General features: G+C 43.8%; 2 protein-coding genes and 1 long non-coding RNA gene across 6 annotated transcripts in view; 1 reads left to right on the top strand and 2 right to left on the bottom strand.

Annotated features, from left to right (window-relative positions):
* The window catches only part of LOC120992164 (complement component C9-like), a 30,058-nt gene extending 18,749 nt beyond the window's left edge, over positions 1–11,309 (bottom strand). Inside the window, exons 1-5 of the mRNA XM_040420942.1 lie at positions 11,175–11,309; positions 9,478–9,568; positions 6,755–6,899; positions 5,257–5,404; positions 4,276–4,414 (exon numbers count right to left, since the gene is read on the bottom strand). Of these exons, the coding sequence (XP_040276876.1) occupies positions 4,276–4,414; positions 5,257–5,404; positions 6,755–6,899; positions 9,478–9,568; positions 11,175–11,245 (594 nt within the window). The 5' untranslated portion in view covers positions 11,246–11,309. The remainder of the gene's footprint in view (positions 1–4,275; positions 4,415–5,256; positions 5,405–6,754; positions 6,900–9,477; positions 9,569–11,174) is intronic.
* Positions 11,310–18,593: 7,284 nt separating this feature from the next.
* LOC120992162 lies at positions 18,594–21,125 on the top strand. The gene is made up of 2 exons (XR_005776933.1): positions 18,594–19,800; positions 19,877–21,125. It is a non-coding gene; the product is annotated as an uncharacterized LOC120992162 (long non-coding RNA).
* The window catches only part of DAB2 (DAB adaptor protein 2), an 84,030-nt gene continuing 77,684 nt past the window's right edge, over positions 19,897–26,242 (bottom strand). For 3 of the 4 annotated variants that reach the window (XM_040420936.1, XM_040420937.1, XM_040420938.1), the window contains 3 exons: positions 24,482–24,594; positions 22,328–22,418; positions 21,466–21,594 (listed from right to left, as the gene is read on the bottom strand). In XM_040420936.1, the coding sequence (XP_040276870.1) occupies positions 22,350–22,418; positions 24,482–24,594 (182 nt within the window). In that variant the 3' untranslated portion in view covers positions 21,466–21,594; positions 22,328–22,349. Of the gene's footprint in view, positions 21,595–22,327; positions 22,419–24,481; positions 24,595–26,242 lie in introns of all 4 variants that reach the window. The other variant, XM_040420939.1, reaches the window with a different exon arrangement.

Here is a 26,242-nt window from a genome sequence, read left to right as displayed (position 1 = left end):
CTCCGATTGGTTAGTCTGCAGAGACTAACCAATCGGACCACTTGCCGGCAAGGGGCCACTCTGATTGGTCCCTTGCCGGCTTTCCCGGTGTTTCTGCTCTCAGGGCGAGCGGAGACTCCGGTGCTGTGACATTTTATAGTGTCACAGCCCCGGTAAGCAGTTTGGACGTGACTGTACGTCCAAATGCACTAAGTTACATGTGATTTGGACGTACACTTACGTCCAAATGCATGAAGGGATTAAAGATGAGCAAACCATTCAAGGTTCAGTTCGGATGAAGTTCCCCAAATTTTTCTATCCGTTTGGTTCAGGGCAAATCAATCTGGCTCCAATTGCCCTGGAAATTGGTAGATACCCCCTCTAGCCTCCTCGGACGCAAAATTTTTGGGAAAACTTGCTATCTCTTTTCGTTTATTTTTTAGGATTTTTTTTTCCCCCTCTCCCCTCCCCAAGCTCTGGAGCAGCAAGAGTGCAGTGAAGATGTGAAAAGGGTACGGTATTAGAGACATGTGGCTGCAATAGTAGCAGCAGCAGTAGCAGCATAGCATAAACCATACAAGGCAGTAGGTCAGCTGTCTATGGGTAGGAGTAGTAGTAATAGTACTAGTGGCAGTAGTGGTGAAACTCTGACAATGGAGTCTGAGCAAGAAAGAAAAAAAAGAGTGTTCGTGAAGGAGGTGGATAAGTGCCTGCTGTTGGAGCCACCCTGAAGATATAGTGGGTAATGGGGGTTCAAAAGGACCTGTCCTGGCTTTGTTGCTGGGGTGCTGACTCACCATATGTTACTCCGGGTCCTATGCTGCTATTGAAGATGGGCTGAGTGTCCGTGCGTGGAGGTGCCTGCTGTAGGAGCTGTCCCAAGGAATTCATGGGTAAGAGGGGTTGGGTAATGGGAGGTCAAAAGGACCTGTCCTGGCCATGTTGCTGGGGTGCTGCCTCTCCGCTGCCTCAAAAAACATTTACCCTGGAAGCTGTGAAAGACATATACTGCCCGTCCCCATAACAGCTGCTCCAGGTGTCCACCGTGGGCATGGAGTGTAGCTTGTTGCACAGCGAGAATCGCAAGAAGTGGCCCACATTCTCCACCATGTAAGAGTAGAAGGCACTATTACAATGGTACGGCAGCGACTGCACCTCCAGTAATGTGGCCAGGTGGGGGTTCAGATTGTAGACAGGCTGATTGCTGGTGATGAAAAGTTTTTCCTTGGTCAAACCTTCCGTTATAGATGTCTCACGATGGGCTGAGGACAAGGAGAAGTTTTAGCCGGAGAAGAAGGTGGTGATGATGATGATGATGATGATGATAGGGACACTGTATGACTTGGGGAAGCTGATTGGCTGCCACAAAAAGGACCAGGAGAAGAAGGACAGACTTGTTCTGATTGGGAATGCTGGCCAGTTGTATTTTCCCAACTGACTGCCACTGTTGCTTTCCCCGCTGACAATGCTGTGGCTACAAGTGCCACTATTACCACCACCATCAACACAGCTATGAATGTCCCCAGCCTCCTCCTGATCCTCCTCCTGACTGCTCTCACACAAGTCATTATCAGCGAGACTCTCTTGACTATCTGCCGTAGGGAGTGGTGGAGTTTTCTTGCCACTTTTTAGAAAAAAGTAAGGCAGTGAGGACTGGGAAGACTCCACTGAAAGCCTTCTCTGGGGCGGCAAGGAGAAGGAGAAAGAGGAAGGCTGTGACCCCTGGCTCCATGGTACTGTGTCCGAATCTAAAGTCACTTCCACGTCATCCTGCTGCAACTGAGAGGAGTACTGAGCCATCCAATCCACAATCTCATCCTGTTTCTCTTCAACGATAATGTTGTACCTTTCCAAAATCAGAAGGGACAACTGCAGCCGCCTACTACTACTACTACTACTACTACTACTACTACTAGTACTACCCCTACTTCTAGCTGGTTCTACTTCTGGCTCTGGGTCTTTCGTTTGGAGCCCTTCCATATTCCTGACGTTTTTGGGCCTACATGTATGCAGTAACACAAAGCATGGAACAGTTTGCAAATCTGCTTTCTGGAACTTAAAGACTAGGAGACACAATATAATGTGCTTCCCTATCCACAAAACACTGAAGACAATGCTACTGACAGTTGACTTTAGAACTACTTCAGTATCGGCACCACTAACAGATTTGGGCCTAATGTCTTTTGTGAGTTAAAATATGCAGATTCAGAAAAAAATTGTTTGCTAGTGTAAAACACAAATTGCCAAAACTACTATGCAATTATCCTCCTACCCCCCCCCCCCCCCCACAAACTCTAACTTTCTGGAGATGTACCGACAAGGATTTCATGTAAACCTTCCCCTTCTCTGCTTATTATAAGTCACGTATATGCTGTGTTCCCAAACTTCCCACCAAAATATTAAATTTGAACTGTGTGGATATACCGCCACTCAAACACAGATTTTTGCCTAGTATGTCACGTTATCACTCACCGATATTATCCTCCACTATCCTGCGTACTGTAAGATACACATATGCTATTTTCATAATGTTAAACAAACAAATAAATAAATAAATAAACTTTGTGGAGAAGACCTGACATGGAGTTCGGACCAGTATTTCAGGTGCTTTCACTGAGATTTCAAATACTACATCTGTTTTCTGGATAGAAAAACACGTGTTTTGTTTGTACAGTTTTTTTGTACAGTTTGACCTTATTCCGTTAAAATGGAAAAAAATATATATGAAAGAAATGTCCTTGCAGGTAGCTGCTTTTGAGGTTCTGAAGCAGCTGCAGCTGTGTTCAAAAGCAGTAACCGCAACTAGCCTTCTTCTTTCTAGCCTTTCTACCCTTTCATTTCCCTGACACTAGAATAGAAGCTTGATTGTACACAGACCCTAAGATCGTTTTCTCTTAGGCTGGGTTCACACCTGAGCGTTTTGCAGCGCGTTCCATACGCGCTGTAAAACGCTCAACAGGCAAAAACCAATGTTTCCCTATGGGCATGGTTCTCACCCGAGCGTTTTACAGCTCGTACGAACGTGCTGTAAAACTCCCTACGCCCCAAGAAGTACAGGAGCTTCTTTGGGGCGTATTGTCGCGCGTATTGCGGCAGTTTTTCATTGGATTAATCACACAAACGCGCGTACTACGCGCGTTTCCAAAATACCAAAACGCCCCCAAAATACGCCTCAAAAACGCCTGTAAAAAGCGCTTATCGAATACGCTCAGGTGTGAACCCAGCCTTACACACTGCCAGTTTGCTCATCTCTAATTGTAATCTTGTTATTTACATTGTACACACAGGACGTATCATCTAATAGGCGATTATTGATCATTCCATAAGGCTCAGTCCACACCTGAGCGTTTTACAGCGCGTTCCTACGCGCTGTAAAACGCTCAACAAGGAGAAACCAATGCTTCCCTATGGGAATGGTTCTCACCTGGGCGTTTTACAGCGCGTACGATCGCGCTGTAAAACGCCTGACGCTCAAACAAGTACATGAGCGTTTTTTCGGGCGTTTGTCGCGCGTTCCCGTACATAGACTTTCGGGAACGCGCGACAATGTGTGTTTGCTTGTTTCTGTATGCGCGCTTGTAAACGCCCGTACAATCGCACATACAGAGCGCTCCTTTCAGAACGCTCTGGTGTGAACCCAGCCTAAGACATTGACCCTAGTACTAAGTGATAGCTCCAAAGTCACCTCCCATGGGGATGCCGGACCAGGGGACCATTATTGCCAGTCTAACCTTGAACAGGTTGGTTTATTCTGTGGCCACAAAGAAGGCAGATGGTGACAAAAAAGTACTGGATTATACAGATGTAGCAAATACTAGCTTGACATTTTCAATGACTTTTGTGGTTGTTATGGGTTAATTTTGCTGCAACAGTGTATTTAACACATTGTCAGGTTAACATTTGCTGCATCTGTATATTTGTGGTGCTGCAATGTAGCCTGGCCTTGTCAAAGTGCAGAGGGAGCTGAGCCTCTAGGTGTAATGATGACGCCCCCGTTGCTCCTAGAGGCTCATTTGCATATAATAAAACATCATTTTTCTCAGCAATGCGGGCACATATGAACATGGGACCAACACGGGTGACTTCAGCTGCAAAGCGCACATGGAACAGGTCAGCCAGTGTCATAGGTACAAAACTGCTGACAGATGCCCTTCAGCACAGGAAAAGACCAGGAGCGGTTTTGTAGATGTGACCAGAGCACTCAGACATAGATATAGAAATGACTCAGACCATAGAGGGAGATGGTTATCTCAGGTGCCTCCTCTATGATGCAGGACATGTAGATGGATTTCTTACCTGATAGACTAGAGAAGCAGCATTCCACGGTACCCGATAATAGGTCTTTGTATTACCGTCTCGGACTCTGTTACAGATCCCATTGAAATATTCATTGTCAAAAGGATTTCTTCTCGTTTCCATTCCCAGGATATTAACGCTGTGAGAAAATATCACATGGAGACGGTTTAAAACATTATAAAAATCTTGGAGAATGGGAAAATGAAAAAATAGTCATTAATATTAGTGGGGGTATGACAGCTAGAATCCCCACCAATTCCCTCTACGAAGGGGCTAAGCCGCTGTTTACTTCATTTGGAAGCTGTAATCCTGCCCATATCTCGTCCTGCTGAGAAGTGGAAATTGTATCCAGTCTAGACAATGCTCTGCGAGCTAAACAGCCTGGACTCCAGACTGATACATTGTAACAAACTAGCACAGTTGTATCCAGTCTAGACAATGCTCTGTGAGCTAAACAGCCCGGACTCCAGACTGATACATTGTAACAAACTAGTACAGTTGTATCCAGTCTAGACAATGCTCTGTGAGCTAAACAACCTGGACCCCAGACTGATACATTGTAACAAACTAGTACAGTTGTATCCAGTCTAGACAATGCTCTGTGAGCTAAACAGCCCGGACTCCGGACTGATACATTGTAACAAACTATCACAGTTGTATCCAGTATAGACAATGCTCTGTGAGCTAAACAGCCCGGACCCCAGACTGATACATTGTAACAAACTAGTACAGTTGTATCCAGTCTAGACAATGCTCCGTGAGCTAAACAGCCCGGACTCCAGACTGATACATTGTAACAAACTAGTACAGTTGTATCCAGTCTAGACAATGCTCCGTGAGCTAAACAGCCCGGACTCCAGACTGATACATTGTAACAAACTAGTACAGTTGTATCCAGTCTAGACAATGCTCTGTGAGCTAAACAGCCTGGAATAGTATAGCCCGACACCATAGCCAAATGATGATCTCTCAGTAACGCACCCATCTCCGGCTGTTCTTCCTATCTCTGACAGTTCAATCTCCATATTGCGACACACCGGCGTTGGATCTTTGTCATCGCAGACTTCATCGGAATAATCTCCACAATCATCGTCACCGTTACACATAAACCGCTGTTTAATACATCGACCTGCGAAGACGAACCAACAAGATGTCTGGGTTCTACGTTCCGTTCCACAATTTTTAATACAATTAAGGCCTCATGCACACGACCGTTGTTGTGTTCTGCGTCCATTGTTCCGTTTTCCGTGATTTTCTGCGGACCCATTGACTTTCAATGGGTCCGTTGAAAACTCGGATAATGCATCGTTTGTCATCCGCGTCCGTGATCCGTGTTTCCAGTCCGTCAAAAAAATATGACCTGTCCTATTTTTTTCACGGACAGCGGTTCGCGGACCCATTCAAGTCAATGGGTCTGTGAAAAAACACGGAGGCACACAAGATTGTCATCCGCGTCATTTGCAAGGCAAACTTGACTTAGATTTTTTTTTTCACTTTTCATGTCTGGTGATCCTCCAAAAATCAAGGAAGACACACGGAAACAAAAACGGGAATGGATCACAGAACAACGGAACAGCTTTTTGCGGACCGCAAAAAAATACTGTTGTGTGCATGAGGCCTAAGTCGTAGAAACAGGTCTATTAACCAGTCTATTAACCGGTCTATTGGGCAGACTAGATGGGCCAAATGGTTTTTATCTGCCGACACATTCTATGTTTCTATGTTTCTATGTAACCCTTCAATGATGCAGCAAATTCTTTTGTTTTTTCCATTTTTATTTTGGATTTTTTTTATTGAACTTTATTCATTTGGTTGTCGGCCAAAACTTTTTTAAAAGGTTCTCCATGGAGTAAAATTATAAAATAACTCAATGATCATGTTCTCACAATCCTGGTCCCCCACTGGTATCTATTTCCTGGTCCCTCTCTATCTGTAAGAAGTTACCATTTAGCCAATCACAATCCACAGTGGTGACCCGCCTCGGGCTGTGATTGGCTAAGTGGACAGTTCCTGTTCGTCAAGAGAGACTAGAGGACAGAGGCTGGTGGGGAACCATGTAATGTGGTAACGGGAGTGGCAGTGACCAGTAAGGTGAGTTTTAAGTGAGTATTGGACAACCACTTTAAAATTTCATTTATTGCTACTAGGGGACTTGAACCTGCGACCCTCTGGTCAATTCCATAATAGATTGCAATGTATTATCTCGCAAACACGGCTGGCCAATTGTGGAGACAAAGGGGTTAAATGTCCAGGACCGGAGTTATCTGTCATGACAGCTGTCACCAGCTGCAGATGACACAGCTCCGTCCAAATGTGCAGGATGGCGTGAGAAACGGTTAAGGAGAATTTCCACTTAGAAACACCTCATAGGGGTTGTCACCAAACTTTCTCTGACTCCTGATCTATTCTAAGTAGCCTTCTGGTCAGGAGTAGGACATGCTAGAGGTTGTAGTCTTGGAAAGCACTCCACCAGTATTACCTGTCTCGCACTCATAATCGTTTCCACAGTCGATCCTTTCCTCCTCACAAGCTTTATCTGATCTGCAGCGTTGAACTTCTCCTAGGGAGCTGAGACAGCGAGCTCCACCGAACTGGCCAAATCTCACGATGCTTCGAGAACGATACTGAAGAATGGAGAATACACGTTGTCTACAATGTCTAAACACGTGGGCATTCTTGTGTTCTCTCCAATTACCTAGGCGTGCTATACCTTAGTCTAGATTTAGAAGGTGGTACTCTACTTTCCTCCTTCGAGAATTGTCCTCGGCTCTCCACAAAGCCTTCCTATGGACTACATTCGTAGTCTGTAACTTTTATATCTAGCTCCTTGGTTCTAATCTTATGGTCTTACTTTCTGAAACTTCTTAAAAAAAAAAAAAGCATATTTTTACAATAGAGAAAGAGGGCAGCTCTGTATTAAGTCTTGTGCCGTTTATGTTTATGGGGTGTTAGCCATCTTGGTTTCTTTTTCCTCCCAGATATGGTTCCCCTTTTGCAGCCTACATATCCCATCAGTGACGAGGAACATTTGTCTCCTAACACTGCAAAGTCTCTGTGTATTCTTTGTGTTACAGCTTCAGCCTTCCATCTCCAGTCTCCTGCTCGTGAGCATGAGGAAGAGCAGTGTGAAGCTGTAGCTCATAGGAGACACTGGAGATTCTGCACACAGCACACACAAATAGAAATGCAATGTGAGACTGCAGCTAATCTTCATATGGACTTACCTACCATAGGCGAGAGAGAGAGATACATGGAGAAGGTGGAGTTGAGGGGAAGTGTTTTGAATGATGATAGACCAGTATTTATAAAGTTTCCACTATCTTAAAGAGGACCTTTCACTAGAATAAAACATCTAAACTAACTATACAGACATGGAGAGCTGTGCCCAGGGATCTCCCTGCACTTACTGTTATCCCCGGGCGCGGCTCCGTTCTCCCGGTATAGCCTCCGATATCTTCATAGTTAGGCTCCACCCAGGGGAACCTGCCGGCGTCTCATTCTCGCATGCTGTAGCGCTGGCCAATCGCAGCGCTCAGCTCATAGCCTGAGAGGCTTTTTTTTCTCTCAGGCTATGAGCTGAGCACTGCGATTGGCCAGCGCTACAGCATGGGAGAAGGAGACCCCGGCAGGTTCCCCTGGGTGGAGCCTAACTATGAAGATACCGGAGGCTATAACGGGAGAACAGAGCGGCGCCCGGGGATAACAGTAAGTGCAGGGGGATCCCTGGGCACCGCTCTCCATGTCTGTATAGTTTGTTTAGATGTTTTATTCTAGTGAAAGGTCCTCTTTAATGTAACTCCTACCTAAACTTCTTATCAAATCCCATGTTCTAGTGTCTAACAGTAGATGTCTCATCAGTGAAAATCCGTTTAATCTGATTGATGCAGGTCTGGCTCCTGAGATCCTCAAGACAATAATGAGCCTAGACGCCTACTGTAATACTACTCTTTCAGCAACTTTCTCCCTGGCTCATATGCTGGGGTCCTAAATGTAGGGTGCTCCTCTATTATTTTCATATATCCTGATGGGACAACCCTTTTAAAGCTGGTGCTTTTCCATGATGCCACCAAAGGATGAATTTACTCCTCAGCTCCTGGATGGAAAGTGTTGCCTTCCAACAAGTCGACAGGCATCTAATCTACTAAAGTAATGTATCTCACTTCTAACCCCTCCAACCAAGCAATCTCTACTAACTGTAACTCCAGGGGCTCCCAATACCACAAAGGGTGAGAGGAGATTACTGCATACAGGTATATATTCAGTCACCACTAAGGGGAGTGCAGGAGCCTACTGCATACAGTTATATATAGCCACCACTATAAGGAGCTTGAGAGCTTACTGTAGGCATAAGGCTTGTAAGCTAGTGGTGGTTGTGCATATTTGTATGCAGTAATCTACTGAGCTCCTTCTAGTGGTGGCTGTATATATCTGTATGCAGTAATCTCCTGAGCACCCTCTAGTGGTGGCTGTATATATCTGTATGTAGTAATCTCCTGAGCTCCCTCTAGTGGTGGCTGTATATATCTGTATGCAGTAATCTCCTGAGCTCCTTCTAGTGGTGGTTGTATATATCTGTATACAGTAATCTCCTGAGCTCCCTCTAGTGGTGGCTGTATATATCTGTATGCAGTAATCTCCTGAGCTCCCTCTAGTGGTGACTGTATATATCTGTATGTAGTAATCTCCTGAGCTCCCTCTAGTGGTGGCTGTATATATCTGTATGCAGTAATCTCCTGAACTCACTCTAGTGGTGGCTGTATATATCTAAATAAAGTAATCTCCTGAGCTCCCTCTAGTGGTGGCTCAATATAGCTGTATGTAGTAATTTCTTTACTTCCCCTAGTAGTGGGTGTATATATCTGTATGTAGTAATCTCCTGACCTCCCTCTAGTAGTGGATGTATATATCTGTATACAGTAATCTCCTGAGCTCCCTCTAGTGGAGGCTGTATAAGTGTGTGTGTGTGCGTTGTAAGCTCATAAGCTCCCTCTAGTGGTGACTTCAAGTAAACCGTGTTTTATTTTATAATTTTTTTGTCTGTACAGGAGATTTGGAGCTCTGTATCAGAAAAGCGAAGCTCGGACATGATAGGGATATAAATGTATCAGCAGAGAATGTAGAATCTAAAAATGACATGGAAAAGGCAGAGATCCCTTTTAAGCATTATAATATTATTCTTTCAGATATTGCACAGTAATTTACCTTCCTTTCTGTGCATGGGTCACATTCGGTCCACGTGCCCCAGCTGCTCAGCTGGCAATCTATGGGAGCAGGATCATTAACTTCTCTAGGTCTGTCAAGAAATAGACAAGACTGTATATATAAGTCCTCATCACTCATCATAAATAAAAAGCAACATGTACTACATGATGAAAAATATATGCACCCGGCCATAGCACCGACATGAGCCTGTTTGACATCCCAGTCCACAACCATGAGTGTTATTATGGATTCATCTCTTCTCCCCTGGGAAGGCTTTCCACAAGATTTTGGGGTGTTGGTGGGAATTTGTGTCTTGATATTCAGGGAGAAGGTTGGGGTCAGTGTTCCAGTTTATCTCAAAGGCGTTGGATGGGGTTGAGGTCCAGACTCATCCACCTGAGATCCTCCACACCAAACTCATCTCCCCTGTCATTATACACCTTGCACAGGGATGCAGGAACAGAAAAGGACTTCTTCAAACTGCTGGAGCAGCCCCATGTGGTCCATGGCTGTGTCTGCCAGTGTAGATATACCCCATTTATGTAAATATATACCATACACTGTACAACTCCATACATCATATACACTCACCTAAAGAATTATTAGGAACACCTGTTCTATTTCTCATTAATGCAATTATCTAGTCAACCAATCACATGGCAGTTGCTTCAATGCATTTAGGGGGGTGGTCCTGGTCAAGACAATCTCCTGAACTCCAAACTGAATGTCAGAATGGGAAAGAAAGGGGATTTAAGCAATTTTGAGCGTGGCATGGTTGTTGGTGCCAGACGGGCCGGTCTGAGTATTTCACAATCTGCTCAGTTACTGGGATTTTCACGCACAACCATTTCTAGGGTTTACAAAGAATGGTGTGAAAAGGGAAAAACATCCAGTATGCGGCAGTCCTGTGTAGGCGAAAATGCCTTGTGGATGCTAGAGGTCAGAGGAGAATGGGCCGACTGATTCAAGCTGATAGAAGAGCAACGTTGACCACTCGTTACAACCGAGGTATGCAGCAAAGCATTTGTGAAGCCACAACACGCACAACCTTGAGGCGGATGGGCTACAACAGCAGAAGACCCCACCGGGTACCACTCATCTCCACTACAAATAGGAAAAAGAGGCTACAATTTGCGTCCGAATTTGGCGTAAACAGAATGAGAACATGTATCCATCCTCTGATGGCTACTTCCAGCAGGATAATGCACCATGTCACAAAGCTCGAATCATTTCAAATTGGTTTCTTGAACATGACAATGAGTTCACTGTACTAAAATTGCCCCCACAGTCACCAGATCTCAACCCAATAGAGCATCTTTGGGATGTGGTGGAACGGGAGCTTCGTGCCCTGGATGTGCATCCCTCAAATCTCCATCAACTGCAAGATGCTATCCTATCAATATGGGCCAACATTTCTAAAGAATGCTATCAGCACCTTGTGGAATCAATGCCACGTAGAATTAAGGCAGTTCTGAAGGCAAAAGGGGGTCCAAAACCGTATTAGTATGGTGTTCCTAATAATTCTTTAGGTGAGTGTACATCTCTGTATAGCATATACAACTCCTTATCCAGCTCTGTATATCATATACTCTACCACTGACGTGACTGGGCCAAAAATTATTATAGTTACACACAAAAAATATGTAAATTATACGCTGTAAGATTAAAAAATTCTAGTAATGGATCAGACGACTTACCTTATATTCCCCGACACATACAATACACATGAGATAAGCGTCAGCCCCAACACATGAAGCACTGCGGCCATGGCTCTTGGGGACACCTCTGGGGATGATACCAGGAGGGGATTTTATTACAATCCCATCAGTAACCTCATTGTAATTTATTAACTGAAGGACAAACACAAGGTCCAGTACAGAATTTTCTGATTCTTCTCCAATTCCCAAACATTGCCAGATATCTCTACATGACACTCACTGGGAATCACTTCCCGCACTGTTCAGATTAAAGTGACTCCTTGCCTTTCATCATCATAGCATGTTTAACTCCATTATTCAGCACAGAATAATTTTGTAATGTATGTTTATAGCGATCGGATCAGTTTCCCCCCCCCCCCCCCCTAATACAGAGGTCCTAGTTCCCTCCAGAAACAGTTGGATGGTAAAATTACGTATATCTGAACTAGTGTCATAGCCTCTGTTTATATCCTGGTCTTGTGAGGTCAGTGGCCTTCAGCCTTTGTTTGAGCTGGATTGCTGCTCCTATCCTGGATATACCATCTGTCCAGTGGGAGGGCCTCCTAGCTAGACATCAATGTCACCTTGATGTCTCCCCTATGTTCCCTATGCCTTTACCTTCCCTTGTATCTATGTTTGGTGTGGGTTATATGCGGGGTCTGTTGTATGTCTAGTAGTCGTTACATGTCTGGCATGTGGTGTCTATCTTCCAGCTAGACATTTTCCCCTGTGAGTCGCATAACCTCCGGAAGGGGGTGTCAGGGTTACCCAGAGGGGGAATCACAAGTCGGTGAGCAGCTCTGCCTGGGACCCCATGCTTCCTGTCTGCATGGGGGTCCAGTCGTCTTTGAGGCCATGGCAGGTAAGTGCAAGTTTTTTCTGGGCTCTTGCCTGCCATTTCAGTGGCTGTTCACTGGATGCACTTTTCAGTGCAGCTAGGCCGGTGGAGACTCCTGTTCATCCGTGTCTGGGATGAACAGGTCATTTCCTGCTGCTAACCTCATTGCAGGGATTTTCAGGGCGACTCAGGGTCCCAGGTTCCTGTGTATGAGCCCACCTACCATCTGGGTCTGCTCATACGGTTAGGAGTCAGGGCCAGGATTAGGGCAGCTCTAGGAGGTGACCTGCTCCCTTTTCCTGGTGTTCAGGCCTAGATGCTTCCCCGTTTTCCTTCACTATATGGTGGGGAGTTTCCCCACTCGCCACCGTGACAACTAGAGGGAGCTCATGAACTTACTGTATACAGATATATACAGTCAGCACTAGAGGGAGCTCAGGAGATTACTGCATACAGATATATACAGCCACCACTAGAAGGAGCTCAGCAAATTACTACAAACAGATATACAGGGTGGGCCATTTATATGGATACACCTTAATAAAATGGGAATGGTTGGTGATATTAACTTCCTGTTTGTGGCACATTAGTATATGTGAGGGGGGAAACTTTTCAACATGGGTGGTGACCATGGCGGTCATTTTGAAGTCGGCCATTTTGAATCCAACTTTTGTTTTTTCAATAGGAAGAGGGTCATGTGACACATGAAACTTATTGGGAATTTCACAAGAAAAACAATGGTGTGCTTGGTTTTAACGTAACTTTATTCTTTCATGAGTTATTTACAAGTTTCTCTTTGTTTACAGCCATTGACATGTCGCCGAGGTTAACATGTGAGGAGCGGATAGAAATTGTGTTGATGTCTGGTGAACGCAGTAACCGGGTCATTTCAGCAGATTTCAATGCAAGACACCCTACGAGACCACCCATCTCCCATGCTACAGTTAGCAAACTGCTTGCTAAGTTTCGTGAAACTGGTTCAGTGTTGGATTTGCCAAAATGTGGACGCATGAAATCTGTCTCTAATGAAGAAACATCAGTGGCTGTCCTAGCTTCATTCAGCAAGAGCCCACAGCGTAGCACTCGCCGCATGTCACTGGAGAGTGGCATTAGTCGAACATCCCTTCGGCGGATATTAGCTAATCACAAATGGCCCCCTTACAAACTCCAGCTACTGCAGCATCTCAACGAGGATGACCCAGATCGGCGCAGTGAATTTGCAGAATGGGCAAAACAAAAATTGGAACAGGACCCTCAGTTTACGCAGAAGATTTTGTTCAGTGATGAGGCAAACTTTTATGTGAATGGTGAAGTTAACAAACAAAACCACCGCTATTGGTCTGACACTAACCCACATTGGATAGATCCCTCCAAGACTGTTGGAACAAAAAAATTGATGGTATATTGTGGTATATGGGGTACAAAGATAGTGGGGCCATTCTTCATCAATGGAAACCTCAAGGCCACTGGATATGCGAAATTGCTACATGATGATGTGTTTCCCTCTTGATGCACTGAAGCTGGCACGTTCCCTGAGTTTTTCCAGCAAGATGGTGCACCACCACATTATGGGTGTCAGGTCTGAGCATTCCTAGATGAACAGTTTCCTGGAAAGTGGATTGGTCATCGTGGGCCAGTTGAATGGCCCCCAAGGTCTCCTGATCTGACCCCCTTAGACTTTTATCTTTGGGGTCATCTGAAGGCAATTGTCTATGCTGTGAAGATACTAGATGTGCAGCACCTGAAACTACGGATACTGGAAGCCTGTGCTAGCATTTCTCCTGCGGTGTTGCTATCAGTGTGTGAAGAGTGGGAGAAGAGGGTTGCATTCACAATCCAACACAATGGGCAGCACATTGAACACATTTTATAAGTGGTCAGAAACTTGTAAATAACTCATTAAAGAATAAAGTTACGTTAAAACCAAGCACACCATTGTTTTTATTGTGAAATTCCCAATAAGTTTGATGTGTCACATGACCCTCTTCCTATTGAAAAAACAAAAGTTGGATTCAAAATGGCCGACTTCAAAATGGCCGCCATGGTCACCACCCATGTTGAAAAATTTCCCCCCTCACATATACTAATGTGCCACAAACAGGAAGTTAATATCACCAACCATTCCCATTTTATTAAAGTGTATCCATATAAATGGCCCACCCTGTATATAGCCACCACTAGAGGGAGCTCAGGAGATTACTACATATAGATATATACAGCCACCACTAGAGGGAGCTCAGCAGATTATTACAAACAGATATATACAGCCACCAATAGAGGGAGCTCAGGATATTACTGCATACAGATATATACAGCCACCTCTAGAGGGAGCTCAGGAGATTACTATATACAGATATATACAGCCACCACTAGAGGGAGATCAGCAGATTACTGCATACAGATATATACAGCCACCACCAGAGGGAGCTCAGGAGATTACTGTATATAGATATATATAGCCCCCACTAGAGGGAGCTCAGGAGCTTACTGCATGCAGATACATAGAGATGCCACTAGAGGGGGCTCAGGAAATTACTGCATACAGATATATACAGCCAGTACCAGAGGGAGCTCAGGAGATTACTACATACATTATATATATATATATATATATATATATATATATATATATAGCCACCACTAGAGGCAGCTCAGGAACTTGCTGCATACAGATATAGTGAGGAACAGAAGTGTTTGAACACCCTGCAATTTTGCAAGTTCTCCCACTTAGAAATCATGGAGGGGTCTGAAATTCACATTGTAGGTGCATTCCCACTCTGAAAGACAGAATTTAAAAAAATAATTCTGGAAATCACATTGTCTGATTTTTAAAGAAGTTATTTTTCTTGCACTGTTGAACATAAGTATTTAAACACCTGAGAAGATCTGTGTTAATATTTGGTACAGAAGCCTTTGTTTTCAATTACAGAGGTCAAAGTTTCCTGTAGTTCTTGACCAGGTTTGCACACACTGCAGCAGGGACTTTGGCCCACTCCTCCACACAGATCTCCTATAGATCTGTCAGGTTTCGGGGCTGTCGCTGAGCAACACAGAGTTTCAGTACCCTCCAAAGATGTTCTATTGGATTTAGGTCTGGAGACTGGCTAGGCCACTCAAGAACCTTGATATGCTTCTTATGGAGCCACTCCTTGGCTATCCTGGCTGTGTGCTTCGGGTCGTTGTCATGTTCGAAGACCCAGCCACGACCCATCTTCAATGCTCTGACTGAGGGAAGGAGGTTGTTGCTCAAAATCTCACAATAAATGGCCCCAATTATCCTCTCCTTAATACAGTGCAGTAGTCCTGTCCCCTTCGCAGAAAAGCACCCCCAAAGCATGATGTTATCACCCCCATGCTTCACAGTAGGGATGGTGTTCTTGGGATGCAACTCATCCTTCTTTTTCCTCCAAACACGACGATTGAAGCTTAGACCAAAAAGTTCTACTTTGGTCTCATCTGACCACATGACTTTCTCCCATGCCTCCTCTGGATCATCCAGATGGTCATTGGCAAACTTCAGACGGGCCTGGACATGTGATGACTTGAGCAGGGGAACCTTCCGTGCAATGCATGATTTGAAACCATGATGGCGTAGTGTTCTACCGACAGTGACCTTTGAAACTGTGGTCCCAGCTCTCTTCATGTCATTGAGCAGCTCCTCCCTTGTAGTTCTGGGCTGATTCCTCACCTTTCTTATCATCAGTAATACCCCATGAGGTGAGATCTTGCATGGAGCCCCAGTCCGAAGGGAGACTGACAGTCGTTTTTTAGCCTCTTCCATTTTCTAACAATTGCTCTAACAGTTGATCTATTTTAACCAAGCTGCTTGGCAATTGCCCCGTAGCCCTATCCAGCCTCGTGGAGGTCCACAATTTTGTCTCTGGTGTCTTTTGACAGCTCTTTAGTCTTGCCCATGGTAGTAGTTGGCGTCTGACTGACTGTGGGGTGGACAGGTGTCTTTAAAGAGCTCAGACAGGTGCTACTAAGTTAGATTAATGAGTGGAGTAGAGGTGGATTTTTTAAAGGCACAGTAACAGGTCTTTGAGAGCCAGAATTCTTGATGTTTCTCAGGTGTTCAAATACTTATGTTCAGCAGTGCAAGACAAATACATTCTTTAAAAATCATACAATGTGATTTCCTGAAATATTTTTTTGGGTATTCTGTCTCTCAGAGTGGGAATGCACCTACAATGTGAATTTCAGACCCCTCCATGATTTCTAAGTGGGAGAACTTGCAAAATCGCAGGGTGTTCAAATACTTCTGTTCCTCACTGTATATACAGCCACCACTAGAGGAAGCTCAGGAGATTACTACATACGCATACTGTATATACAGCCACCACTAATGGGTGCTCAGGAGATAACGGCATACAGATATGCACGGTGGAATGTCTATGCAGGAGATTTTGAAATTAGTATCATAAGTATCCACGTCTGAGATGGCAGGTAACAGAGGGAAGGGAAAAGGAGTACCCTACCACTAGGGAGAGGGAGGAGTGGTGACCCCTAGCTCACCTGGCACTGGCACCTGACTGCCCTAACGCCCCTAGACGGGCTGCTAACCCGTACGCTGATCATGTGCCTTATCCCTGACTTACCCTGAAATAAGCTCTAGGTAGTGAATAGGGCGGTGGGAGCACTAGTCCTCACCATTGACACCTAGGGTAACAACAGGGAAAGGACAAACAACACAAACACCACAAACAATCCTCGAAGGGAGACAACAACAACAGGAGTGAACCAGAGATCCGACAGCACCAGTTCCAACACCTCCACAGCAACAGTTGTCCCAACTCCACCTGAGGTCAGAATAGAAGATCGGGCAAAGAAGTCTATATATGGCAACAAGGGAAGCAGAAAGGGAGAATATATAGTAGCTGGGACAGAGAACAGCTGAAAGGAAAAGCTACAGATTCCTAAATGGAACAAAAAGGATTGCAAACCTAAGCAGGAAAACCTGGACCGGAATCTATTCTCACCACTAGGTCATGCAGCGATCTCTTGAGAAACCAAGCGAGTAGCCACCCGCTGCGACCTTCTGACCCCAGGCACAACAGGGTCAGCGATAGGTCGTGACACCCTCGCGACAATAAGAGAAGTATTAAAAAGCAGCAAACTGATTTGGTGAAAAATACTTGTACACAAGTTCCTGAGGGGGCACAATGAGGGAGATTTATCAAAAGTGGTGTACAGGAAAACTGATTTAGTTGCTCATAGCAACCAATCATATTCCACGTTTAATTTTTCAGAGCTCCTCTGGAATATTAAAGGTGGAGTCAGACTGGTTGCTATGGGTAACTAAACCTGTTTTCCTTTGCACCAGTTTTGATAAATCTCCCCCAATGTGTCTAAAGCCTCTGAGGATTTAGAACATTTTTGCCAACTTGTAAATCCAAGCATTAAGGGAGACACTGCATTAGCAAAGTAAGTCTCCATGGCAACAGACAACAAGCAAACCTTGTGTAGTCTGATCCTGCAGTCTCACTCCCATCTGTCCATCCGTTACTTCTTGCTTAGTACTCTTACACAGACTGCAGAATCAGACTACACAGGATGTTTGTTGTCTGTTACTATGGTGATACATAACTCTGCTTAGTTGCTGCATACACAAAACGGTTGGAGATTTTTATTGAGGACTATAGTAATACACGGCAACTAGGAAATTCTGCAGCTGGTGTCAGGACATAAGGTCAAGTTGAGGCCTCATGCACACGACAGTATTTTTTTGCGGTCCGCAAAAAGCTGTTCCGTTGTTCCGTGAACCGTTTCCGTTTTTGTTTCCGTGTGTCTTCCTTGACATGAAAAGTGCAAAAAAAATCTAAGTCAAGTTTGCCTTGCAAATGATAAGAAAAAAATGGACGCGGATGACAATCTTGTGTGCCTCCGTGTTTTTTCACGGACCCATTGACTTAAATGGGTCCGCGAACCGTTGTCCGTGAAAAAAATAAGACAGGTCATATTTTTTTGACGGACTGGAAACACGGATCATGGAGGCGGATGACAAACGGTGCATTATCCGAGTTTTCAACGGACCCATTGAAAATCAATGGGTCCGCAGAAAATCACGGTAAACGGAACAACGGACACGGAACACAACAACGGTCGTGAGTCAGCAGGCAAGACGTTTTCAAGGGGGCTTTGTACAGGGTGAATGGAGTCATAAGGCCCCCTGGTAATTGCTCGTTATCCGATCTTTGATTGATGTCTCAGTTAGCGTTAATACATTATACTGAAAGGTATACATGTGTTTGTCATTTGGCACAGGATGGTCTTTTTTAGGATGGGACAGGGAACGTGTACCTACCGATATATTTTCATCTGATAAAATCTTAGTTGGTCCTTAGTCAGATCTTAGTTTTTCCCATCCACAGTTCCACGTTCCCTCCTCCCCTTCACACAGCCATGACAACGTTCTGCCTACCTGCAGCCACCACTAGGTGGAGCTCACTTCAGGCATATTTATTCTTGAACTCAGTAGAGTCTGCAGTGAGCTCCACCTAGTGGTGGCAGATGTACTGCTTATAATGGGGTATCGTAACCTCTCTGATCTTGCTTATTATCTTATAGATCAGCATGCACACAGAAATCAATATATATATATATATATCTCTTTTAATACATTATATAAGGCGCACAATTTGAGTTTATACAGAGAGGGCAAAGAAAATTTACGAAAGATCTGAAAAGTCTATTACATAGCCAGAAATCATACAAAAAGTGCATTGATAGGAGGATAGTATAGGCAGAGGGTCACGTGACCCTGCTTGACAAATCAAGATTCGATTCCAGTTTACCAAGTCTATATATATATGTATATATATATCTGTGATTGGTAATTTCCTATTTTCAGTTCATCATGAAGAGTTCGGTTTATCAAAAGACATCCTCGGCCGTATTTCCGAGCTGATACCAGATCAACTGCTAGAGAAAAAAACGGAAGATACCAAAAATATTCGCTGTGCGGAGTATGGTTTTAGTAGAAATTGAAGCCATTCTGGAATGAATCCGGAAGGTTCCGTGGCCGCGGGTGGGTTAACAGCATATAGGTTTCTTTAAGTATCAAATAGTTAAATCCATCAGGAGACAAAAATTACTTCTGTGTTAGTAAAATGGCTGCCATAGTCCTGGAGGCATCTCAGAAGAGTCCACATTCCTAAAATCCAGGCAGGTCGTCGGGTGGTGAGCAAATGACTTTTTGGTATGGTGAATACAAAATTTTAGAAAGCTTAAAGGGCTTGTCCACTTCGGACTATATATTTTTGCTTGAAGGCTGCCCGAGGATAAGCAAAAATCAGAGGGTAAACCCTCCAGCAATCAAAGAACAGAAATTTGGCAAGTGTTCAATTTCCCTGCAGCGCCTCCACAGGGGAAATAAAGTATTACACTGCTTCCATTAAAAAGAATGGGCTGTCTGTGTACTGTAGGGCAGGGCAGGTCCTCCAGAGCAAGAGACGCTCTTTGTAGCCACTAAGGGGGTGTCTAAACCTAACATCCCCTTTAAGGAATTTTTTTTTATTCACCAGCAGGATGAACTCTATTAAAGCAGCCATGATGTATTGTAGGGCTGACCCTGCAGATTAAAGCCACGCCATTCTTTGCCTGATTTTCTGCTGCGTTTAGGATAAATGTTTCTAAAAATATGCAAATAAGGGCTTAAGTGCACCCTATTCACTCAGTGCACCTTAGCTCTTCCACAGTACTTCCCTGGACACTTCTCCTTCCACTTGGACTTTTGGTTCTGTCAATCAAACAGAAGGGAATCATAGTGAAGGAGCTAAGGTGCACTGAGTGGCTAGGGCCCGCCCTCAGTGCACGTAAGCCCTCATTTCTTAAAAACATATTTCACAGCAATGGATGGGGGGAGGTTGGTCTGATTCAGCAATTTATTGTCTTAATCAGCAGGGTCAGCCCTACCAGGCATTACGGCTGGTTTAATAGGGTTGATCCTGCTGGCAAATGCACTTTAATTACTTTGCTCATAGTGATGAGAACATCATAAAGTTTCAATAAACAGTGAAATTCCTTTATATAGGAAACCTGATAATCCAGAAAACATGATAATCCAGCATGGATTTCAGAGACCATCAATATATACCCTTCATCAAGTGAGTTTTATATTCATCTGATAATCTGAGATTCATCAGGTTCCTATGGATGTCGGATTATAGGAGAATACTGCCTTTTACTAGTATTTTTTTCTGCTTTGTGTTGGGAAGTTTAGGCAATGACCATTTACAGTTTCCGACCATGAAGCATGCTGGGAAAACTCCCCATTGTGTAAAGCATGGGTGACACAGATATTCTCATGTGTTTCTCAGTGCCCTCTAGTGGCTTGAAGAAGGAACTTGGCTTTGTAGGTGCAGTTGTGATAACCCCCAAACCCAAACTATCTCGGTCTGTTCTCCAGGTAGGTGCAAGCCAGTAAGTAGCACCCATTAATGACAACCACTAACTTCCATGCTTTAATTTGCACAGATAACGCCAGCAGTTAATCGTCAGCTGCTTCTTCTCACATAGTCATGGGTGTGTACATAAGAGCTTAGCTCCACCCTGGAGGAACGTTAAACCTTCTATTATGGGATTTAAGTATCTGTAGTTGCCCCCCTGCTGTCTACACTCATATGGGTGCCATTAATACCACTTGTGTCCTGCTGATGGAGATGGAATTTCCAGCTGCAGCTCTGCTCTATTATGAGAACTACTATTCCCATTTATATACTGGTCACACTGGTGCCTTGGGATCTGTTTTTACTGGACACATGATGGATATGTTTTGCAATGGATATTGAGTGCTCCCTTTGGTATTAATCGACCAATAAGATTTTTGTTTAGTGAGTACAGTTTACAAGACTCCACCCACCAGGAGCAACAGCAACCGGGACACCGTTGTGACTCCAGCAATGTGATTTGTTTTTTATTTACTTATGTTAATGAGATGCCAAATTCATTAAGGGGGTTGTCTGGAATTAGAAAGCAGGGACAGGTTTTGTACATGGCGGTGTCTGGTATTTCTGCTAAGCACCACCCAGTCGGAAAGAGCTGAGTTGTAATGCCAGATCCAACCATCGAGTGGTGCTGTATCTGGGGGAAAAAAAAGCAGAACCTTTTTTATTTCTAATCTCATACATTCCTTTTAATATCCCTATGATTCTGTAAGCTTCCTTCTCTAGTACATGTGTAGATATAGCAGAGCCGAGTTTCTAACTTGGCACACTAGCCTGGAATAGCAGGACGCTGGTGTGAACGGAGCCTGATACATCTGTACATGTGTGTAACTGGTGGTGGTCACCCATACAGGAAGACAAAAGGCTGAATTATCATGACCTGCAAAATAAAAAATTAACAAAGGGGGAGGAGGAAGGGGGGGGGGGGGGGGTGGATCCTGCTGAGATAGATGGCCTTGTGGAGGACTGCTTGCATTGACGTGGAGGATGTGCAGTTGGGAGCGCCGCGGATGATATTTGGTTTTGCCCCGATAAGAAGACAATGTGTAAAAATAATCAGCGGTCAGAAGGGGGCGACAATTGCCACTGACATAGATGAAAGGATCCCCTGCTCCTGTCAGTTCTGCTCTGTCCACAGCTGCAATGTAAGGAGAGAGAGAATATGTTATTGTAGCACTACTGACCTCATCATTGTACGCAACGCAAGGGACTACTCTTGGTTCCACCTGCAATCATCTTACAATGTCAACATTGCCTCTCTTTGGCTCCAGTAAGTTTTTGCCGTTTTTTGTGACAGCAGCTGCCGCTAGGGAGAGCTGAACACATATGTATTTACACAGCTCCCTCTAGTGGCAGCTCTGGGCAGCCATCATTTCAAAATTTTATGTAAATAGTGGATTTAAAGGGGTTGTCCAGGTTTTGTTAAGTGACACCCTATAGAGAGCTGTAATACCTATGGAGATGTATTCTAAAATTAATCAGCGCAGAATTTGGATCTATTTAAAGGGGGTTATCCGAAACTATAAACTGCCCCCACATGGATCAACATATACTAGTCACATTATTTATTTATACTGTATGACAGCGTTATTTATATGTATTGTATGGTAGCATTAGCTATGTGTACAGTATGGCCGCATACTCTTTATATACTGCAGCCTCCAGCGCACGGTATGTCCATGCTGTTTACTGGCTTCCAGTTTGTAAATCTATCTTACTGGAAATCCTTCATGCAGTGACCGTCTCTGTACTCAGGAGGTTTCAGCGCAGTGACCCCTGTATCTGGCAGGAGAATGGAGGTCAGAAGGTGACATCAGGGGGATGTCATTAGACGTTTGGAACACCGAAGAGGAAATGAGTGGATTACTTACAGGAACCGTAAAAAGATTATTCCTAAGCAAATGGATTTCCGAATGGGTCCCCGAATGGATCAGCAGCTTTTATCGCATGTGCCGTGGAGTTCTGAAAACACATATATTGCATGAATGATATATGTGCAGGTGACACTCCGACATCATAGACATCACAGTAAATATCTAAAACATTTATTCAAAAAATCAACTGGTCCATATGTATTAACGTGGTTGTATCTAGGCTTAGACCAAGGAGATATGACTTAGCATGAAATGGACGTGACCTAATACACACATTTTTTCATATTGTTTCCATAGAAATATTCCCGATTGCCTTAAGTTTCCTAGTTCCCCACTGCAATAAATAGCATCCCTGGTGGTCTGGGGTAGTGAAGGGTTAAGGCAACATCCTTTGTCTTCTAAGGCAGTGAAGAAATTCATGGTTGCATCCCTGGTGGTCTTTGGGACTGAAAGAGTTGATGGTAACATCCCTTGTGTTTATAAGACAGTAAAGGTGCATTTATAGTTACTCCCTTAGTGGTCTAGGATAGTGAAGAGGTAAATAGTATTACCCCCGATGGTCTAGGAATGTAAAGGGGTTAACAGTATCATCCTGGTGGTCTAGGATAGTGAAATAATTAATCGTATCATCCCTGGTGGTCTAGAATAGAAAAGGGGTTAATAGCATTGTCCCTGGTGGTCTAGAATGGTGGAGGAGTTAGTAGTATCATCCCTGATGGTCTAGGACATTGAAGAAGTTAATGGTATAATCCCTGATGGTGTAGAAGAGCAAAGGCTATAAAAGAATTATCACTGCTGGAGGTCTGGGATGCTGAAAGGGTTAATAGTATCATCACTGGTGGTCTAGGATATTGATGAAGTTAATAGTGCCATCCCTGATAAAAGAAAAATCACAGAAAATAATGCAGTAACACAATAGATGCAAATGTTATATATGAACCAAGGGCTCATTCTGATATGATAAAATCTGAGACTCTCAGACAATATATTCTAATCAAAACACATCTGTGCCCGCCTACCCGCGCCAAGGTGGTCTCAAAACCTTCCTATGCTGTTATCACATTGTGCAGTATGTTTTTTTTAAATCTTTTTCAGTTATTTTTGCTCAGTCTGTGGCAAGGGTGGATTGGCCATAGACCTTTACAGGGAGATTGTTTGCATCTATTGTGTTAGTTCATTAATTTAAGTGATTTTCTTTTATAAATGTAGCCATGCCCATCCGCATGTTAATTTATTACATCGTGCAGAATCTTTTTTTTTATCATTTTCAGCTATTTTTGCTCTATTGTTCCTGATAGTCTAGGATAGTGAAGGCATTCATAGCATCATACCGGGTGTTATAGAAAAGCAAAGGGGATAATGGTATCACCAGCGATCTAGGATACTGAAGGGGTCAATAGTATTGTCCCTGGTGGTTTAGGATAGTGAAGGGGTAAATTATATCATCCCTGATGGTCTAGGACACTGAAGTAGTTAATAGTATCATCCCTGGAGGTCTGGACAGTAAAAGACCAAGACAGTGAAAAAATGTAAAAGTAATAGTAATATCATAATCTCCTGCTGCTTTTATCTCAATGCTTCGCAATTTCGCAAACCCTTCCCTCCGTTTCTCTGTTTCCTGGTCTCTGTCGACATGCAAGAAATGTTACTGCGCAGTCAAACACTAGCCAGTGATCGGCTGAGCAGGTATCTTCTGGCTGTCGAGAGGACGCAGGAAACAGAGACTGTCGGGGTACCTGGGGTGCTTTGGAATTGAGGACGGCGGGCCGGGTTGGGAACAGCGAAGTACTGTAAGTATTACTTGTTTATACCATTCTGGCTGGACAACCAGTCTACGGCACTAAGTTTAATGATAATACACCAAGTGGTCTCGGCAATCAATGTAAAGATATCACTGAAGGTCTAGGGTAGTGAAGGGGCTTCCTCTCTGTGCTGAGGTTATCTGTCTGCAGGGCTCCTCATTATTGGTTGTCCCAAAATCAGGACAAAATAGGACAAACCCAAGGCTGTCAGCAGAGCATAGTCTTGGTCTGTTCGCAGACGGACTGTAAAGGAAGGCGGCAACAACTAGAGAAACACCAATTATTCAATTCTGCTCCATGTCATCTAGATGGCCCCACTAATCAAAACAGTAGGTAGAAGGAGACTTACTGAGTTTTGGAAAGATGAGCCAAATGAGGCTGATCCAAAGGGGGTTTCAAACAGCCCTTCTGTAGGTTTGGATACTGGCAGTGGGTGCGCCCGCGGGACTGGCTTTGGTGGCTCTAATAAGCAAAGAGATCATAAAAATGTTATCAAGTGGATTCTAATGTAGACAGGGATATATCCATCACTGCTTTAAGTACAGCAGAAAGCAGACTGGTTATATGAGTTATCAGCAGAATGCAGACTGTTTATACGAATCATAAGCAGAATGCAGACTGTTTATACGAATCATCAGCAGAATGCAGACTGTTTATATGAATCATCAGCAGAATGCAGACTGTTAATATGAATCATCAGCAGAATGCAGACTGTTTATATGAATCATCAGCAGAATGCAGACTGTTAATATGAATCATCAGCAGAATGCAGACTGTTTATATGAATCATCAGCAGAATGCAGACTGTTAATATGAATCATTAGCAGAATGCAGACTGTTTAGACAGTACGAATCATCAGCAGAATGCAGACTGTTTATATGAATCATCAGCAGAATGCAGACTGTTAATACGAATCATCAGCAGAATGCAGACTGTTTATACGAATCATCAGCAGAATGCAGACTGTTAATATGAATCATTAGAAGAATGCAGACTGTTAATATGAATCATCAGCAGAATGCAGACTGTTAATATGAATCATCCGCAGAATGCAGACTGTTTATATGAATCATCAGCAGAATGCAGACTGTTTATATGAATCATCAGCAGAATGCAGACTGTTTATATGAATCATTAGCAGAATTCAGACTGTTTATATGAATCATCAGCAGAATGCAGACTGTTTATTTGAATCATCAGCAGAATGCAGACTGTTTATATGAATCATCAGCAGAATGCAGACTGTTAATATGAATCATCAGCAGAATGCAGACTGTTTATATGAATCATCAGCAGAATGCAGACTGTTTATATGAATCATCAGCAGAATGCAGACTGTTTATATGAATCATCAGCAGAATGCAGACTGTTAATATGAATCATTAGCAGAATGCAGACTGTTTAGACAGTACGAATCATCAGCAGAATGCAGACTGTTTATATGAATCATCAGCAGAATGCAGACTGCTTGTGCAGTAGCAACACCAGAAAAATACAGGCTGTATGCATGATGGCTGCTGCAGAATGCAAGTTGTTTGTACAGCAGCATCAGCAGAATGCAGGCTACAGTACATATACAGCAAGAAAAGCAGAATATGGCTGTGTGCTCAGCGCCATCAGCAGAATATAGACTATTTGTATGTCAGCAACGACAGAATACAGGTTGTTACTAAAGCAGCGACATCAGCAGCAGAATAGAGGCTTTTTAGGCTCCTTTCACACGGATGAGAATTCCGTGCGGATGCAATGCGTGAGGTGAACGCATTGCACCCGCACTGAATCCGGACCTATTCACTTCAATGGGGCTGTGCACATGAGCGGTGATTTTCACGCATCACTTGTGCGTTGAGTGAAAATCGCAGCAAGCTCTATATTCTGCATTTTTCACGCAACGCAGGCCCCAAAGAAATGAATTGGTCTGTGTGAAAATCGCAAGCATCCGCAAGCCAGTGCAGATGCAATGTGATTTTTACGCATGTTTGCTAGATGATGTTAGTAAATTGATAAAAGTCAATTTACTGTATTATTTTCCCTTATAACATGGTTATAAAGGAAAATAATAGCATTCTTGATACAGAATGCTTACTAAAATGTGGCTTGAGGGGTTAA

This window comes from Bufo bufo, chromosome 2 (genome assembly GCF_905171765.1).
Source record: "Bufo bufo chromosome 2, aBufBuf1.1, whole genome shotgun sequence".
Lineage (NCBI taxonomy): Eukaryota > Metazoa > Chordata > Amphibia > Anura > Bufonidae > Bufo > Bufo bufo.
The sequence above is the reverse complement of the archived record's forward strand: the minus strand, read 5'-3'. Positions and strand labels throughout refer to the sequence as shown.